Source organism: Rhinolophus hipposideros (assembly GCF_964194185.1).
Source record: "Rhinolophus hipposideros genome assembly, chromosome: 19".
NCBI classification, from domain to species: Eukaryota; Metazoa; Chordata; class Mammalia; order Chiroptera; family Rhinolophidae; genus Rhinolophus; species Rhinolophus hipposideros.
The window spans coordinates 516,955-534,332 of NC_138065.1; the positions used below are offsets into that span (position 1 = coordinate 516,955).

Genomic DNA, 17,378 nt, shown 5'->3' on the forward strand with positions numbered 1-17,378 from the left:
AGAGCATCGCTTCTTTTATAGGCAGTTCCTGGGGAGTAAATCAGGCTGACTGATTGGCTAGTGACATACTCATTCAAGTAGCCAATAGAAGGCCGTCATTTCCATACCTAATTTGCATAGTTCGGCCCATTGATGACAGATTTGGCATTCACCTTCCAATGAACTAAAAGGGTCTCTGCATCCTTCATTAGCATAAAGCCCCTATAAGTAGCAGAGATCCGGTCTTCAGCTCCATCTTCTTTCTAGGTGTTTTGAGAATTTCAAGATGCCGGAACCAGCTAAATCTGCGCCCGCCCCGAAGAAGGGCTCCAAGAAGGCGGTGACCAAGGCGCAGAAGAAGGATGGCAAGAAGCGCAAGCGCAGCCGCAAGGAGAGCTACTCGGTGTACGTGTACAAGGTGCTGAAGCAGGTGCACCCGGACACGGGCATCTCGTCCAAGGCCATGGGCATCATGAACTCGTTCGTCAACGACATCTTCGAGCGCATCGCGGGCGAGGCGTCGCGCCTGGCGCATTACAACAAGCGCTCGACCATCACGTCCCGGGAGATCCAGACGGCCGTGCGCCTGCTGCTGCCCGGGGAGCTGGCCAAGCACGCCGTGTCCGAGGGCACCAAGGCCGTCACCAAGTACACCAGCTCCAAGTGAGTGCCTGGGCAGCACTCTTTAACCCAAAGGCTCTTTTCAGAGCCACCCACAGTTTCACAACAGAGCTGTAATCAGGCACTTCTTTTTGCGTGATGGAGGTGGGTTTACTGTTGAATATCAAAAGGGCGAGTTCCTATAGCTGGAGGCTGGTTGTAGGCTGGGGATCCACTATGCTCGTGGGGTCTTTGTTTGCCCCAGACAAAATCTTAAGGAAGAGAATTTGCTCGTTTTGTACCGAAGTCTCAGGCACTCGAACAGCATGCAAGAAGGAGGTATATTCTGTTAACATGGAGAACTATGCAAAATTGCTGATTTTTAAAATGAGGTAAAAGACTGTATTAACTCCATAGGTTCTGTCTCTTGGGAGGAATACTAAGGCCTGTGTGACACTGGGTCTCCATTCAGCTTTGGAATCGCTGCTTGGGAAGAGGTGCGGCCCAGGCCCAACCAGGCTAGCAGTACCAAGGCTGGTGCTTGCCTCATGGTATCAGGCCAACTAAGGATTTTTCCTGTGCCCATGTGAGCCTGCTCTAATACTGAAGGTCCAACGCAAGCTGACCTCTCTCCTAAGAAAGCTAGTCAGTCCACCCAGTAAATGTGCTGTCACTGCCAGCCTGACACACCCCATCTCCCCCTTTTGTATAACTTATGGTTTTGCGTTTCTTGAGTGAAGTAATTCCACTGCACGTTTCTCTTCACAAATGAAGCGCAGGCTAATCATGAACCCCTTGGCCATTTCTGAAGATACCACTAAGACATAACAGTCTAACCATAGCAATCGATAGGAATGCGTGACCTACTAACCTACTTGTCCAGCCTGCGGGTTTAGAGCGTCCTGTACAGCTGTCCTTTCCCCTTACAGGCCAAACTCTATTCCTGCCCAAGTTTCGTATTTTGGTTCTTACTCTGATTACTGTCTATGGGGCACGGTCTGTGGACTGGATGGTGAGATCATAAGAGAAACTGGTGACAGAACAGGGAATCTGGAATCTGGGTCATTTGTTAATCTTTGTTGGTTTCAGTTTGGATTATGATCATTTCTGGCATCTGAGAACACAGGATCAGGAAATTGGTGTCCTTCTGGTCTTTGGTGGGATCCACTGTGTTTGGTGTTTTGTGTTTGTATGCTGTGGGTTCCTGCAACTAAACAGCAAAGTCTCGCCTCTTTTCAACACTATCTTTTTCCATGTTTCCTCATAAATTATGAGTCCAAATAGTTGTCAGTGTCTGACAAGGTCTTTCTGACTGGTGTAATAATCAAATAGATATGAGACAGATTAGGAAGCAAAAATGATCAAAATTAATGCACACATATGTATGGGAACCCCGCACACATGAGAGACTCAGAGACACCACATACAGGAGAGGTAGGGAGATAGAAAGGGAAACATGGGTACATAGACATCCTGAGCTATGGGTGAGGTAAGGTCCATTGGCAGCTTCAAAGGGTCATTGCAGCATGGTAAAATCAGATACTTAGTAAATACAAACTTGCTCTGCCACTTAGGTGGTCAAAAAGGTTATCTCTGATAATCTCTTAATCTCTTATTATGGGCAAGTCCCCGAATTCAAATTCTTCTAGGTAATGGGGTGGGGGGGTAGTGAAGCAGAAGTTTAGTTTTTTGAGACCCTGGCTAAAGTTGCCCTTAGCTCAAAACAATCACCACAGAGACATTTTGGGGTGGCTTGTTCTGAACCCTCACATCTGCAAAAATAGCACGCAGGCCTCAAAGAAAATACAAACATGAAATGGCCGCATATAATAACTTTTGACATCGTTAAAAAACAAAATTCAACCGAATAAATCAGAAGATCTAGTTAGCTTTAAGAAATTCATGAGTGGGGCAGCGAGAGTCCCATCAAGCAGCTGGAAGGGGCTCCAATGAGTTGTGTTAATTGGGAGGGTTTCATAGGCAGATAGGGTGGCACTAAGAAAGTTGAAAGAGTGGATTATTTCAGGCGAGGACATCTTCCACTGGGGGAAGGCAGGGGCTCTCATCAAATTATCCTCACTAGTGCTGACCAGGAAATTCCAACTTCTGGGAGAGGTTGAAACTCAGATCAGGTATTATTGACTCTAGGTTAGATATCTTGGTTTTCCGTCCCAGCAAGGCCATTTTGGCACCTATGGTTTTCTTAACTTGTTAGGCCTAAGAAGGGACCTGGGACAAGAAAGAAAACAGGAAACAAGTCCTCCAGCATGCAGTGTCCCTTTAATTGCTAGAAGCCTCTAAAGTTTGATTCAACAATTCCAAATTATTTTCCCTTCGGGTCCTTTAAGTAAGGTTAGAGAGGAGAGAGAAGAAACATGTCATAATAAATCAGACTGCTGAGTCAGAAGAGAAGGCTTCCAATGCTTGTGTGACACAAGCATTGAAGAGTTTCTGTACCTTACCGAGTTTATTTAGAGGCTACAGCAATCTTAGAAGGGTGTCAGAATTTACTTACTCTCTAGGATGACGCTCCTGAGGGCTCTCTGATTTTAATCATGTCTTTTTTCTTTAACTGGCCATACTTAATTCTGTGGCTGTTTTTACCTGCTTTGAATTTTCCATTTCCACAATTAGCTCTTCTGACTTGCCCAAGGACTGAGAATATTTTGTTTTATGAGTACAAATAATTTTGAGCAAATTGTTTACTTCAGCAGGAAATTAATAAATTATGTGAACTTAAAATTTAAATGGCTTAGAGACTGGAAAACATCATTTAAAAATAAACTCAAAAATCAGAATTCTGATGCTTTACATGTGCTCTTCAAATTGTAACCTGGAGAAAAAGAGCAAGTTTAACAGTCTTAGTTAACAGGTAACATGTTAACAGGTTAACAGATTAATAAGAAACATAGCAGAACTACTCCCTTATTTTAAACAATTTAAAAACTAATTTATGGTATGTCATTTTATAGGGGAAAAAAAATCACATACACCTTGTTGAGCAGGAGGGAGCTTCTCCTTTACACATGCAAAGTTCGGCCCTCCGGCTTGGGCTCCTGGGAAGTTACAGACCGGTTAGGACACTGGCTCCCGGGTCTGGAATTTACAGGAAGAAGTAATTTACAAACTGTGGGCCTAAGGCTTAGGGAGGGACCCAGCCTGGGAACGGGAATTAGCAAAGCCCAATAGCGCCATTTAACGCCAAGGACACCTGGTTTGGGGTGACAGAATTCAGCCAGTGCCTGGGGAGGCGGGTGGGGAGACGAGGTGGGCGAGGGAGGGGCAGTGTGCCGATCCTTCCAGACATCGATCACAGCCAACATATGAGGAATGAACACCCAGCGTTTTGCGGAAAAAGGCGGGTTTCAATCATCTGGGTGCCTGTGGGCTGCCGGCAGAATCCTCGCAGGTTTCTGTAGTTTGTCCGTTTATTGGGCCACGCAGGGCTAACGAGCCCGACGGGCGGTGCTTCCCAGACTTCCCGTCACTGCAGACAGCTTTTGGCGGCACCGGGGCCCGTAGTTGATTTCACAGGGACAAGGGGTGAATGGAGGGCCCTGCCAGATCAATTTAAGGGCTCTGGAATTTCACCTCCACCGGGAGGCGCGGAGTGGCCGCGTTCCTGCCTGTCCCCTTAGGAAATCTCTTCCCCATAAGCCGAGGACGCCACTGGTCCTGGGTCCCCGCGCAAACTGAAGATTGTCGTGGAACCACCGTCCAGCCTCATTAATTTGTCGACGAAGGTAAGCAAAGACTAACATTAAAGCCAACATACAATCAGAAATCTGCAGAAACGCAGCGCACAGCTCTTCCGAGAGGCAGTGGGCGGCCCTGAAAAGGGCCTTTGGTGGGGAAAAGACTAAGTGCACACAAGCGACTCAGCCGCCGAAGCCGTAGAGGGTGCGGCCCTGGCGCTTGAGCGCGTAGACCACGTCCATGGCCGTGACCGTCTTGCGCTTGGCGTGCTCCGTGTAGGTGACGGCGTCCCGGATCACGTTCTCCAGGAACACCTTCAGCACCCCGCGGGTCTCCTCGTAGATGAGCCCGGAGATGCGCTTGACGCCGCCGCGCCGGGCCAGGCGCCGGATGGCGGGCTTGGTGATGCCCTGGATGTTGTCGCGCAGGACCTTGCGGTGGCGCTTGGCGCCGCCCTTCCCGAGCCCCTTGCCGCCTTTGCCGCGACCAGACATGGCTGCAGTAAGAGTGACTGTTGAAGCCACACACAGCCCTTTAAATAGAATTTTTGCGGACCTGATTGAAGACAAAGCACGCTGAAGGATTCCCCCAATTAGGTCACCAAGGGGGTGGAGTAAGGGAAGGATATTAACATGTCAGTGTTTTGATTGGCCAGTGAAACCTCGCTGTGTTTCTTCTTGAAGGGGTGGTTCAGATTTTACTGCAGTGAAAAGGTTGTTTCTTTTTTGCGTTGCATTATTTTATTTCAGCACGTATTCGTAAATTGAATGTGTTCTTCAGCTCTAAGACGCTGAACAAAGAGGTCCACTCAATATTTCTTTTTATTTCCACCTATTAGCTAATAAGTTATGTAATGGTTCTTTGGGGAAACTAGAAATAATGTGTAAAGGATGTTGGATTTAGAGAACCAGGGACTTCCGCTCAGTCCTTTTCATGTTTCTACTTAAACTTATGCATTTTGACAACCTTCTTGGTGCCGGACAATGTATAAGCCTAGCGATAAAGCTCTGGTCCTAAGGGTCCTGGGTTTTGAAAGCCTGAAAGGCAGACAATTGCAAATTAAAAGTTCTTCCTTTTCTTCATTATCTGGATTCCGACATTCATTGGGTAACTCCTTTTTAGGGCAAGTCCTAGAGTGGGAACCTAAAGCTAAGCTTGGATCAGCAGTCACCTCGGATCCTCTTTTTGGCCTGCTGCACCATGTCACCTGCCTGTAATTCCCAATAAGCTTCTCTTCCCTCCTTCATTAATCCCTTTCAACCTTGTCCAGTTTCAGAGATCGGCCCCTACCTTTTGTAGAGTTGGGGATTAATTGTAGGTAAAGCTAATACTTCATTAAGGTCATTATGAAGCCTTCAGGGCCATGCCTTGGGAGGCCTCTGAAGAGATGGTTGGTTTTTTAAACAAGGCTAATCCCATGGGAGGCGGAAAAAGGCAGAACAGAGCACAATTGGGTCTGAATATGGCTTGAAAAGAGGGATATCTCAAATCAAAAATTTCTCCTTAGTTTTCTGCTGCAGTTGTCACAAATTTCCACGGTAGGAGTCACTCTAGTTAGAAAAAGAAAAAGAAAAGGAACATCCTCTCCCCGTTCTGGTTAATAAATCAATGCCTATTTGGGGAATTTAGAATGATACTATGGCAGGAGAAAGACCACATATTATATAACCTCAGACTTAGGTGAACCGAGAGAGGAGACCCAGGGAGTGAGAAAAGTGACTCAGAAGAGGGCGAGAGAGCTCTGAATGGCCTGTGGGTTGTAGCACTTCTGAAATGATTCAGTGGTTATGTTCTTCCCCAAATGGGAAGTTTTTAGGTTCTTGACTTTCACCATTCCCTCCCACCACACACACTTTGTAAGAGGAGACTTGGCTAGGAAGAAATGTCAAACTTTACAAAGTAAAAGTGCAAGGTCAGAGGTAAAACTGAAATCTCAACATGCTTTTGAAGTCATAAAAATATGTAAAAACAGAATGTATACAACATGGTTCCTTTCTTCTATTCCCTTCTAATTTCCCCCCTTCTAAATTTTTCTTGTTGACCTTGACTCAAAAAACATGAATGTCAAAACAGAAATATTTAAAAGGTATCCACATGTAGATTTAGGTAAAAAACTCTGCCCTGTGGGCAGAGTACAGGTATTTGGTCATGTGACTTGGGAGAGGGCAGCTTACTCTAGAACTGAAGGTGGTTGTTCTCTTGCCTTTCACCCTCCTCTCACCCCCAGAGTGAACCTGGCTGTGGCACCCCATTCATTCAACATGTGAGGTGGACCCCTCAGATAAAACCCCTGGGGATTAGTTGTGGATAATTGGACACATGACGTTTTCAAACAAAAAAACCTACGATGTTAATCAAACACCTTATAAAGATATGAAATGCCCAGAACCACCCTCACTAAGTCAATCATTATCAGAGATGAAGAATGGTATATATATATATAAAATCAAGCCAAGATATATATATATATATATATACACCCCTGGCCCAGCTCTTTAGTTACATGACACTGTGACATGTTTGATTGTAGCCAGCAGATGGCACCATTCTCCGTACTACCACCCTGTGTGCAGGTGGTTTTACCAGAGATGAAATAAGATACAAAATTTAAAATGTAGGTCTTTGATTTTTCCAACATAGTTGACTTTGAGGACTACTAAACGAGGCCAGAAAAATCAAGCCAAGACACACTGAAAGATAATGGAGATTTGTAACTTCAGTTATAAAAAAAAAGAAAATTTTTAGGTGTAGGTGCCGATGGTTAATAAATGTGTGACTGTGTGACTAGGGTGTTTGAAATGTCAGCTTGTGGGAAACAACACAGTAAGAAACAAACCACTGCCTAATGAACTGTAACATGTCCTCCAGGGGGCAGGTGAGGAAGGGCACCTTTTTGGCAGTCGGCTTTGAGGATCGGATGATATTTAAAGAGAAGGAATTTGTCAGTGCAAGTCCAGCATGGTTTGGAGGGAAAATTGTTACCAAACTCAAGGGGTCGGCCACTTGGGGTGTCCTATTCAAGGATGAGATGGGGTTGTGTTTAGGTAGTTTTATTTATTTGTGACAAGGACACTGGGGACACACATTGATAGCTGTCTCCGGGAAGCGAGAGGCTCAGCCCGTGCCTATACACATTATTTGGTTAGTTACATGTTGGTTTCTTCCTGGCAGTAGGTTAACCTTATCCAGTTAGATTCTAGGTCAAGTTCATTCTGTTACAGCTGAGCCTGCAAAATACTGTGCTACATTTTAACATTTAGCAAGAATAGCATTTAGTAAGAACCGCCCAGACCTTGAGACCCTTCTTTTATCTAACAAAATGACCAAGGTGTTACAAATAAGATGGCATTTCTAGGGTAAAGAAACACAATGAATTCAACTATCATACTTTAATGAAACTATTCCATAAAACAAAATGTAAAAAAAATTTAGAAGCTGTATGAATGTCCCCAAAATGACATAATGATTAAGTATATACATAAGATAGACAAATACATCAGAAAAATCCTGCCGTACACAGCACAATTCATCATGCATTTATTAAAATTTATGTATTTGTAGCTTTTATGTATTTTAATATAACAATAATGCTGAGAGGAAGCACACATTAGTAATAGAGTTTGTAATTGGCTAATGGAACAATAGCTTCAATTTAATTCATTTTCAGCTTTTCTACAGTAAGCACATGTTATCCATGTAACATTTGCAACCAGAAAAAAAATTTTAAAAAATAGTTGACATCTCTTTGCCCAAATTTGGTACATACCAAGCAGACTCTCGAGCACCTGTCCTTCAGGACAGAATGCCCCATGCCACGGCTCTGCACCCACACTCGTGTGGCAGGGTCAGACAGATTCACCCCACCCTTCAGGGTGGTCAGATGACTCACTTAACCAGACTCTACTCGTTCCCGAGGGGCTGGTCAGACTAAATGTTTTGACAGCTTGACAGCTGGGGATGGATGAGAACCAAACTCTCAGGGCACCAGGAAGGTGCCAGCTACCCTCCGGGCCATTTGGCGGCTACGGTTTTACCACATTTAATGAGAAGTTTTCCCAGTTCATGGAGGTGAAATGCCACCAAGGTTCTGACTCCAGGGTCCCTGGTGGGGAGAGGACACTGTGAGGTCCAACACAGCCACTCACTGACGCCAATGACAGTCCTGTCTTGGCACCTAAGAGGTGTAGCTGAGAGGGCAGACTGCTGGGGGCAACAGAACAGCCAGGGAGTCACATGCCGGGTCCTTCCCACAGGCCTGTGAAAGGGAGCACGGCCGAGGCTGTTTTCTGCTGGCTTCCCTTCAGCGGGTCCAGCTCGCTGAGAACAAAGATAGTGAGGCAGAAGAGTGTCTGGGAGGCACGCCTTCCTCCTGCATCACATGTCCTGACGGGGAACGCAGTGGGTGGGAGAGGGGTCTGGGGCACTCAGACACCGCTCGAACCTGGCGAGCTGTGAGACGCTCTGTACTTCACTGTCTGTTTAAAGAAAGGAGGATGACAGTACTTAACATCAAAGAATTCTGCTAAGAATTACAGGAGACAATGCATGTAAGTGGGTGCTCCAGACGCAGTCTGGAGCCAAGGACGGGCTTTCTTTTTCATGTGTCAACCACTTATCCTCATCCTCATCGTCCTTACTGTCATTTTCATGATCAGAACAAGGAAAGGGTCCGCAGAGGCCAAGTAGAAACTGGCTGTGCGACTTTGAGTCTGGCATCCCAGGGAGGTGCTGGAAAGGCAGGCCTGGCTGACTGAGGAAGCCTGAGGGGCACCTCTGTGCATGCAGCAACAAAGGGACCCTAGGCACGACGTGCCACCCACTTTCTGGAAAAGTGTCCCAGCACACAAACATCCAGGAAACCTGGATTGGAAAGGCGCCTCTGTCCGCATGCTGTCGCACAGGGTACAGGCTCGATAGCTACACGTGCCCCAGGTCACAGTCTGGTGGAAGGGACCACAAGGCTGGGTGACAATTGACTGACTGACTGGCTAATAGAGAGAAAGGGGATTACAGGGAAACTAGAATGGGTGCAGGAAGTGCCTGGATGTGTGCAGAATTCCGGTGGGAGTCCAAGAGAGTATGTCCTGAGGAGAAGGTTCATAGCTTTTCTCACGCTAAATTAAAAAGAGTCACAAGTCCCCAGGTGAAGGAGCGCGGTCACAGAGGTAGGAGGTGAGAGGCCGTGGGCATGTGGAGTGGGAGGCAATCCAGGAAACAAAGGCAGCGTCCACGTTCAGCCTGAGAGTCCTGAGAGCCAGTTCTGGGGACAGTGCCTCCTTGTCAGGCCCAGCCCTGTCCTGAAACAGGAAGGGCTGCACACATGAGCCCTACAGCCTCGCACGGTGTCCTCCCCGCCGGGTCTGCCGGCCGGCCGCCCCTCACTCAAGGTCGGCTAACATGTACTCCTGCGTGGCTCCCCCTGTAAAGACGAGACACCACAGGCTGGGCACCAGCTTGTCTCCTGCCTGCGAGCCAGTGGCCTCATCCACCACCGCCCCTCTGACCAGTCCCTTCCCAAGGGCCCGCTAGATGTCAAGCACCACGACCTCTCCTGTCCTCAGCTCCCCACCGGCCACCCTGCCTCCCGCCTCACTCCGGACAACTCCCCACACTGGGGAGACTGTCCCTCCTGGGTATGTCCCTGCCCTGACCCCCCAGTGCTCATGACAGAAAGGCCCCTGGTTTCTGCGTGCCCATCTGTCCAGGGCTAGAAATGCAGACCTGGTGACTGACAGGCACACCGAGTCAGGGAGGGGTGCACGATGGTCCCACCACGCCCGTGCCCCACCTGTGGAGACCCCCCAGTCCTCAGCCTCACCCAAGGAAATCCTGCTACTTCTACCCTCAACTGAATGGCCATGCCTTCTTTTGGCTCTCCACGCGTTTCCTGCCTTAGGACCGGGGGTGGGAAGGGGGTTGGGTCACCACACTAGCTGTGTTACTGATTTCACTGCCTACTGGACATAGGTCTGAGAATGGCCGGTGCTGAACCTCAAAGCCCCTCATGACCTTCACCAGCACCTTGCAAAACATAGGGACTCAGAAGATATTTATCCAATCAGGAGCTTTCATTCCAGGGAAACATGCTAATCCCTGCTGCGGGGTGGGCCAGTCCCCAAAACAGGGAGAGAGAGGAGGCTTCTCAGGGAACCCAGCCCCAGCCCTCTCTGCCTGCTCCCTGCAGGGGACCCATGTGTCCTGGGGGCAGAGGCACTGAAACTTCCTGTGTCTTCTTACTCACGGGAAGCCTGCCTTTTCCTCAGGATTCTGAACAGAATTCCAACAAAGAGGATGATGGAACAAATGGCGATCCCACTGATGACCGCAGTGACCTGGGAGCCGGACAGCGAGGACTCTAACACAGCAAAAGTAAGTGAATGCCGGTGACAGCCACCAGCCCTCCGCAGACCATCCCCAAGCTGTCCCACTCCGTCCCGCCCACAGGACATCTTGTCAGCCCCTGGCCCCTGTACCCCAGGTGGCAGTGAGGGGCCGCTGCAGGCCTGGGTGTGTCACATGGCAGGTGTATCTGTGCTCTTCCCCAGGGGGCGTGGCCACAGCCACCCAGCCCTGGTAGGTCCCGTCCCCACTGGGCAGCACGTCCCCAGGCTCCAAGTCCTCGGCGTTCACTGGCTGCCTGTCCTTCCACCACCTCATGGTAATGTTCTGGGGGTAGAAGTTCAGAGCCTGACACCGAAGAGTGGTCACGGCAGAGGCCACATGACGAGTCACCTTCACCAAAGGAGGCACTGGCGAGGGAGGAGGAAGGGGCAGGAGAGGGGAGCCCGCTAGCCTTGCCAGGAAGACCAGAACGGCCCTGCCCTCCCGTACAGGTGGGAGGAAGGAGCCGCCCTGGTCAGACAAAGCCAACTGCACACACCAGCGTGTGCCCAAGACATGTCCCAACACTCTGCTCTGAGGGGCTTACATGGCAGACAGTCCCAGTGTATCAGCCTGTCCTGTCCTGTGGCCACCTGCACGCCTGTTGGCCATGCCTTCCATGCTTTGTTACTAGGCTAAGTTAAATCAGATAAAATTGTCCTTTACAGATCACAAATGATTGAACATTCACGACCAGCAGTGTCACCTGGTTCAACCCAGGAAGCACTCTTATAAGAGGGGGCCTTGTAAGACAACCAGCCTGCCGTGGCCACGGGGGGCCCTGCGAAAGTAACCTTGAACCCCCAAGGCTTCTGCTCCTGACTGGCTGTCTCCCTTGGTCATTTTCTGCCTTGGTGTTCATGGGATAACTGACATCTCTGATTCCTAAAAGGCAAAATGCATGCAGGATTCTGGGTTAAGTCAAGAGACCACAGGTACTTCTTTGGCCACATACATGGAGAAAAAAATTAAAGCCATGACTGAGGGCTGTGTCAGACACATCACGTACAAGACGGAGACTTAGGGTGGAAACCTCAGACCTCAGTTCCTTCCCAGCGTCTCACAACCTCAGACACCTTGAAACCCCACCTGGGGGTTGAGCCCTGCCCCCGCCCGCTTGGTCCTTAGAATGTGGGTGCACAAGGTGCTCCCGCCATACCTTGCCGGGCCAGCACCCCTGTGCCCAGCTCCAGCAGCCACTGCAGCTGTTCAGGGCACTCCCTCTCCAGGTAGGCTCGGTTCTGCTTGGCCCGAATCTTGCTCACTTCCCATTCCAGTTTGGTGGCCTGGGCCCTCGGCTCTGCAGCTCTCCAATCCAGCGTCTCGGGGCAGAATTCGAGATGGTCCTCCCCGTCGTAGCCGTACTTCCAGAAGGTCCTGGTGCTGTTGGCCTCTCCTACCTCACAGCCCAGGACCACCTGCAGGGTGTGGGACTCCGGCAGCACACCCAGCTTGGTTACTGAAATCAAAGGGGCAGGTCTCTGTCTCCACCATCTGCAGGGACCGAACAACCCCAGGAAGCAAACTCATCTCCCCGCTGCCTGCCAGGGCCTCAAAAGCCCAGCTCTCTCCCTCTAGGAGGCGAGCCGCTCGGCCCCCCACGTACCCTTAAGGTGATCGCAGTTGTCCATGATAGTCCCGAAGTCCACTGTGAACATATGGTCCCAGCCCTTCAGACTCTGGCTCAGCGGCAGCCACAGTGGACTGGCAGCCCTACCCAAGACCCACGGGGCCCGGGGCTCTGCTCGGCGACTCTCGTGGTCGTAGGACACGAACAATTGGTCGTCCACGTAGCCCAAGGCCTCAAACAGGGGCAGCCCAAGGTCAGGCTCTGAGGCGCCCATGAAGAGGTAGCGCAGAGAGTGTGATCCTGGGGAAGACAACAGGCCTCTGTGGGCCCAGGGACTGGCCGGCCCCATGCCCTCTGCATCAGCTCCCACCGGCAGCAACTGCACCCAGAACGAGCAGTGAAGCCAGTGCCTGCCTCCCCCCCATGTAACAGTCCTGTCCGCACCCTTTGTGTGCCCTCTACTCGCTGCCCAGGATTCATCCGATTAGGGCAGGCTCCCTGCAACCCCACAGTCCCTAGAAAATCCACGGTGTGTCCGGCTATGGCACTGAGCTCGGGAAGTTGGTGCTCAGAGCTCATTAGAGCCAAAGCCAGAGGAATGTGCTGCTGGGTTTTCACTGTGTCCTCTCTAAACCCTTTCCTGTGTCCAGGTGGTTGTTAAATGCCGGAAGGTCTGCTGACCAATAGCTCAAGCAAGCTTCAGCATCCAAACTGCTTCCGAGCAAATACAGAAAGAGCCCCACGAAGCCAAAAAGGACCAAACAGACCTCCAGGCAAGTGAGTGTCCCCAAAGGCCCCTCAGTTAGAGTGGGGAGTCCAGTGATGGACCCCAGTGTCTGGCACAGCGTGGCAAGGAGGACGTGCTCAATGAAGACTCATTGGATGAATACAGGGTGACAGTTCCTTCGTGACACCCCTAGTTGGATGGTTGATGTGACTCTTCAACTTGACAAGCCCCAAGCTGCTCTGACTTCCCCCCAAGTGCTCTTTCTTCTGCCTTCACCATCTCAGAGAGGGCATCACCTATCACACGGAGCTCAGACCCATGAAATAATTAAAGGACAGTGTCACCTGTGATTCCTCTTTGTGTTGTACAGCTTACAGGTCTTTCAGCAGCTCCTTCAAAACACCCGAAAAAGCTGCCCTCCCCCCCTCCCCCCCCCCCCACACACACGGCTCTGCTACCCGCCAGCTGCCCAGAGTACGGGGCTACTTCCCCGCTTGTTTGCAGCTCTCTCAGCCCCGCTTTCCACAGAGCAGTTTTGCTAAAAGCTGTGACAGATCATGTCACTCCTCGGCCAGGATCCACACCACGGCCCGCGAGGCCCTGGAGATTGGCCTGTGGCTCCTCTGCGGAACCTGTCACCGTCACTGTCACCCAGTCTTGGCCTCTGGCCCTGCACCCCTGGAGCACCTGCGTCCTTGCTTTCTTCAACACAGCAATTCTTAACCGGGAATTCTTAAACCAGGTCAGGGGACATTGGCAATAAAGGAGATATTCGTGCTTGTCACTCCCATGGAAGGGCTATGGTATCTCGGGAGTGAAGGCCAGGAACGCTGCTAAACACCCAGCAAAGCACACGGCGGTCCCCACACATCATGAGTACTGAGGCTTCCCCACCCGCCAGGGCCCTCGGCCTGTCCAGGCAGTGCTGCTGGCAGGCAGCGTCTGGCACCCTTATTTCCCGCAGGACTCTCTGCTCAAAGGCCGCCTGCAACAGTGGCCTGTCCTGACCTGTGCTCCACGTGCCTTCACAGCGCTCGTTACCTGACGTTCTCATTCCTTCCTTTGCTTCTGGTCACCCCTCCACCAGAATGCACAGTGGCAGAGGGTAAAGGCTTGGCGCCTGCTTTCCCAGGGGTCTGGCACAGCGCACATGGCTGGTGCCCCCTTCCAGGCGAACGAGGAGAGCTCCAGTCCAACATCAGATTCCCGGATTCAACTGCTATTGCAGTGTGACGTTTAACAATGGCAGCTATGTAGTGGGCACCTGGGTGGGCTCCCGCGCAGGAGCTCAGGGTAACATCACCACCAGGGAGCAAACCATCTCATTCTCGTCATCTGTACAAGTGAATGTCTTCCCACCTGCCCTCCAGGTGTTGCCCTGAGGTTCCGTGGTCACTAGTAGAACGCTGACCTGTGCCCGACGGTGAAGTCCCTGCCAGCTAAGGTTAGAAAGAGCAGTGGTAGGAGCCGGGCAGGAGAAAACCACATTGTCCAGATCACTGTAACCAGGAAAAGTAATTTAACCCGCGAGGGCCAGTAAAATCAGCATATGAATGTCTCCTACCTGCCCAGGCTCGCGTCTGTAAGATCAGAGCTAGGAAGGTGACCTAAAACTGAGGTCATTACTTAGATGTTAGTTGTCATCTCCTTGGCGTCCTTCCGTAAAGGCCCTGTAGTTACAGTACTGTTTCACATCACAAATCAACGCCACGGAAAGCCAGAACTTGACTTCCAGTTCAGAAATAGCAGGTGAGTTATTTGTCCCCGCAGAATAGTGTGGCAGAGACAATAAGGCTGGGGACAGATCCCTCAGGGGCCCCCACCCCAGGGATCCACGACAGGGGTGGGGCTGGGGTGGAATTCAGGTTGTTGGGACGGTTTCTCCCTGCGAGCACCGCCTTGGGAGCTCCCCGTCCCCCCCCCCCCCCACCTTATCTGAGCAGTTTCCTGCGAGCACAGCAGTTAGAGCTTTCCCGTCTAAACGGTGTGGAGCAATCGCAGTTAGGGACGACCTCCCGGCACCCCGGCCAGATGTAACCAGTCCCTAGCGCCGCAGTGGCAATGGCGCGACTCCCCCCCAAACCCCGAGGCCTAACCCTGTAACACGGAGCGCCCCCCCGGGGAGTGCTCAGCCTTGGGGAACGGTCCCGCTGAGCCGCGCGTGATACAGCTGTCGTCCCTGACCTCCGCGTGCCGCTTGAGTCTGTGGGTCCCCAACGTTTTTCCGCAACAAGATCCCCGCCTCCCTCCTTCCCTGCCCCTGGCGCACCCCGAAACTCTCCGCAGTGCGAGGGGCCCTGGGGGGGACACGCGCGGGCTCCCGCAGCCCTAGCGGCGCCGGGTGTGGAAAGGTCGAGGGCTGCTCCGGCCGCAGTGACCCCGAGTGAAGACTTCCCGGTCCGGGGAGGTGACGGGAAACAGGACACAACCGGCAGTCGAGACAAAAAACCCGACACCCGAGTCCAAGGACCTGAAAGCCACGCTCGGCCTCCAGGAGAACCCACGCGGAACCCACGCGCACCCGCGGCCTGGCTCCCCCCGCAGAGCCCGCGGCCCCTCCCTCTCGCTGACCACAGCTAATTTCGCCCCGGGCGCCCGGTGCTACCCCCGCGTCCCCGCCGGGTCCCCGCGCGTCCCCCGCCCGCACTCACGCGCGGGGCCCTGCGCGGCTGCGGTCCGCGCCCCCAGCAGCCAGAGCAGCGCCAGCGCCCGCAGCAGCGCGGTTCGCGGGCCCATCCCGGCCGCACCGCGCGTCCCCGGGCCTTGCAGCCTGGGCGGCGGGCGGGGACATGGGTGGCTCGAGGCGTCACCCTGCAGCCATCGCCGAATGAAAATTCCTGACCAGTGTGACCCTTTTCCGGCCACTGGTGGAAAGAATTGCGCCTCCTGCACGTACACTCGCCCCCCCGCCGCCCCGCGCCCCGCGCCCCCCCGCCGGGCTCTACACCCCCAGGGGACGCTGCTGACGGGGGGGGGGGAAAGGGTGTTTAACGAGTTTCTCAGATCTAGATATTTACATATTGAATATTTTAAAAGTTCAATTTTACATTTCAAAAGTTTTATCTTATGTTCAAGGGGCCAATCTTGTTATTCAATTTAGAATGATTCGATTTCATTATTTGGTTAGAATTGAATCATAGAGCTGCGGAACTCAAGGGGTCGGCCGCTTGGAGTGTCCTATTCAAGGAGACTGGGTTGTCATTAGGTAGATTTATTTACTTGTGACAAGTAAAGGACACTGGGGGTTCCCATCCACTGCTCTGTGTCCCGGAAGCGGGAGGCTCGGCCGGAGCTTACACACACCATTTGGTTAATTACAAGTTGGCTTCTTCTTGGCAGAGGCTGACCTTACCCAATTGGGTTCCATCCGGTCAAGGTCGTCCGGTTACAGCTGAGTGCGCAAAATAACTGTGCTCCGTTTTAACATTTAGCAAGAAAAGCATTTAGTGAGAACCACCCAAGGCTTGAGACCCGGCCCTATCTCACAATAAGATTGACAAATTCGAAGCCACGGAAACATTTTTCACAATTTATCTAATGTAATTACATTTCACAGACTCCACAGCACTTCGGGATTACCTGGAGACACATGAAGCTTCTTGCTGGCGAGCTGGGGCCCTCGCACACTCTGACTTAATTGCTGTGGGTGCCACCTGGGCGTCGGGATTTTAAAAGCCCCCCCACCCTCACACACAACAAGGTTTGGGACCTACTGCTGCCGACATTTCAAACCATAGGAATAAATTCAATACTCTGATTTTCCTAAAACCTTTACATACCTAATGAACCCAATAAACAATATCTTTTTAAGCACATATGCAAATTTTGGCCATCTAAGGGAAAATCAGACTTGGAAAAAGGGCGTCTTACCTGCGAGGGACATGAAACAGGGCTGGAAACATGTTGAATATTGGTGATGAGCACATTGGGGTTGATTATACTATTCCTTTTCTCCCCCTTAGTAACAGCTGTGTTATTGAGATATAATTCACATTTCATGCAAGCCGTCCATTTAAAGTGTACAGTTCAGTGGGTTTTACTATATTCGCAAAGGTGTGCAACCATCATTAGAATCAGTTTTGGAACATTTTTCATTCTCTCCACAAAAAAGGCCTGGACGTTTTCGTCCTCACATGCGAGCACCCTTTCTCCTTGCCCCCAGCGCTAGGCAGACGCCGGCCTACTTTCTGTCTCTAGATCTGCCTGTTCTGGGCCTTTCATGTACAACACGGATCTGAACCGCCGGTACACTTACACGGGGGTTTTTTCGATTGACCCGTGTTGTTGGGAGGGGAAGGAGTGCAGAGCTTTATTATGGTTTTATTTATTATATATTTTAAGAGGGAGAGAGGAGACCTTGCGGAGGAACAAATAACAAGGGCCTGGAAAATGACCGGCCTGCGGAAGGTGCTGGAAGCGGGATGC

General features: G+C 51.2%; 3 protein-coding genes across 6 annotated transcripts; 1 reads left to right on the top strand and 2 right to left on the bottom strand.

Annotated features, from left to right (window-relative positions):
- Positions 1 to 265: 265 nt before the first annotated feature.
- LOC308510715 (histone H2B type 1-C/E/F/G/I) lies at positions 266 to 646 on the top strand (the record flags this gene model as incomplete). Its single annotated transcript, XM_081080438.1, has 1 exon — positions 266 to 646. One exon carries the CDS (start codon positions 266 to 268, stop codon positions 644 to 646), a length of 381 nt encoding a protein of 126 aa, XP_080936564.1.
- Positions 647 to 4,457: 3,811 nt separating this feature from the next.
- On the bottom strand, positions 4,458 to 4,769 carry LOC308510722 (histone H4; the record flags this gene model as incomplete). The annotated part of the gene is made up of 1 exon (XM_081080447.1): positions 4,458 to 4,769. One exon carries the CDS (start codon positions 4,767 to 4,769, stop codon positions 4,458 to 4,460), a length of 312 nt encoding a protein of 103 aa, XP_080936573.1.
- Positions 4,770 to 7,310: 2,541 nt separating this feature from the next.
- On the bottom strand, positions 7,311 to 15,863 carry HFE (homeostatic iron regulator). Of its 4 annotated transcripts, XM_081080385.1 has the most exons (7): positions 14,518 to 14,623; positions 13,995 to 14,392; positions 12,263 to 12,526; positions 11,816 to 12,115; positions 10,749 to 11,024; positions 10,517 to 10,630; positions 7,318 to 9,694 (listed from the first exon to the last, which is right to left on the bottom strand). In XM_081080385.1, exons 2-7 carry the CDS (start codon positions 14,005 to 14,007, stop codon positions 9,654 to 9,656), a joined length of 1,008 nt encoding a protein of 335 aa, XP_080936511.1. In that variant the 5' UTR covers positions 14,008 to 14,392; positions 14,518 to 14,623; the 3' UTR covers positions 7,318 to 9,653. The 4 variants fall into 4 exon arrangements, with proteins under 4 accessions (XP_080936509.1, XP_080936511.1, XP_080936512.1 ...); XM_081080383.1 differs by lacking the exons at positions 13,995 to 14,392; positions 14,518 to 14,623 and adding an exon at positions 15,605 to 15,863 and having other exon boundaries at positions 7,311 to 9,694; XM_081080386.1 differs by lacking the exons at positions 13,995 to 14,392; positions 14,518 to 14,623 and adding an exon at positions 15,605 to 15,863 and having other exon boundaries at positions 10,749 to 10,941.
- Positions 15,864 to 17,378: the final 1,515 nt, after the last annotated feature.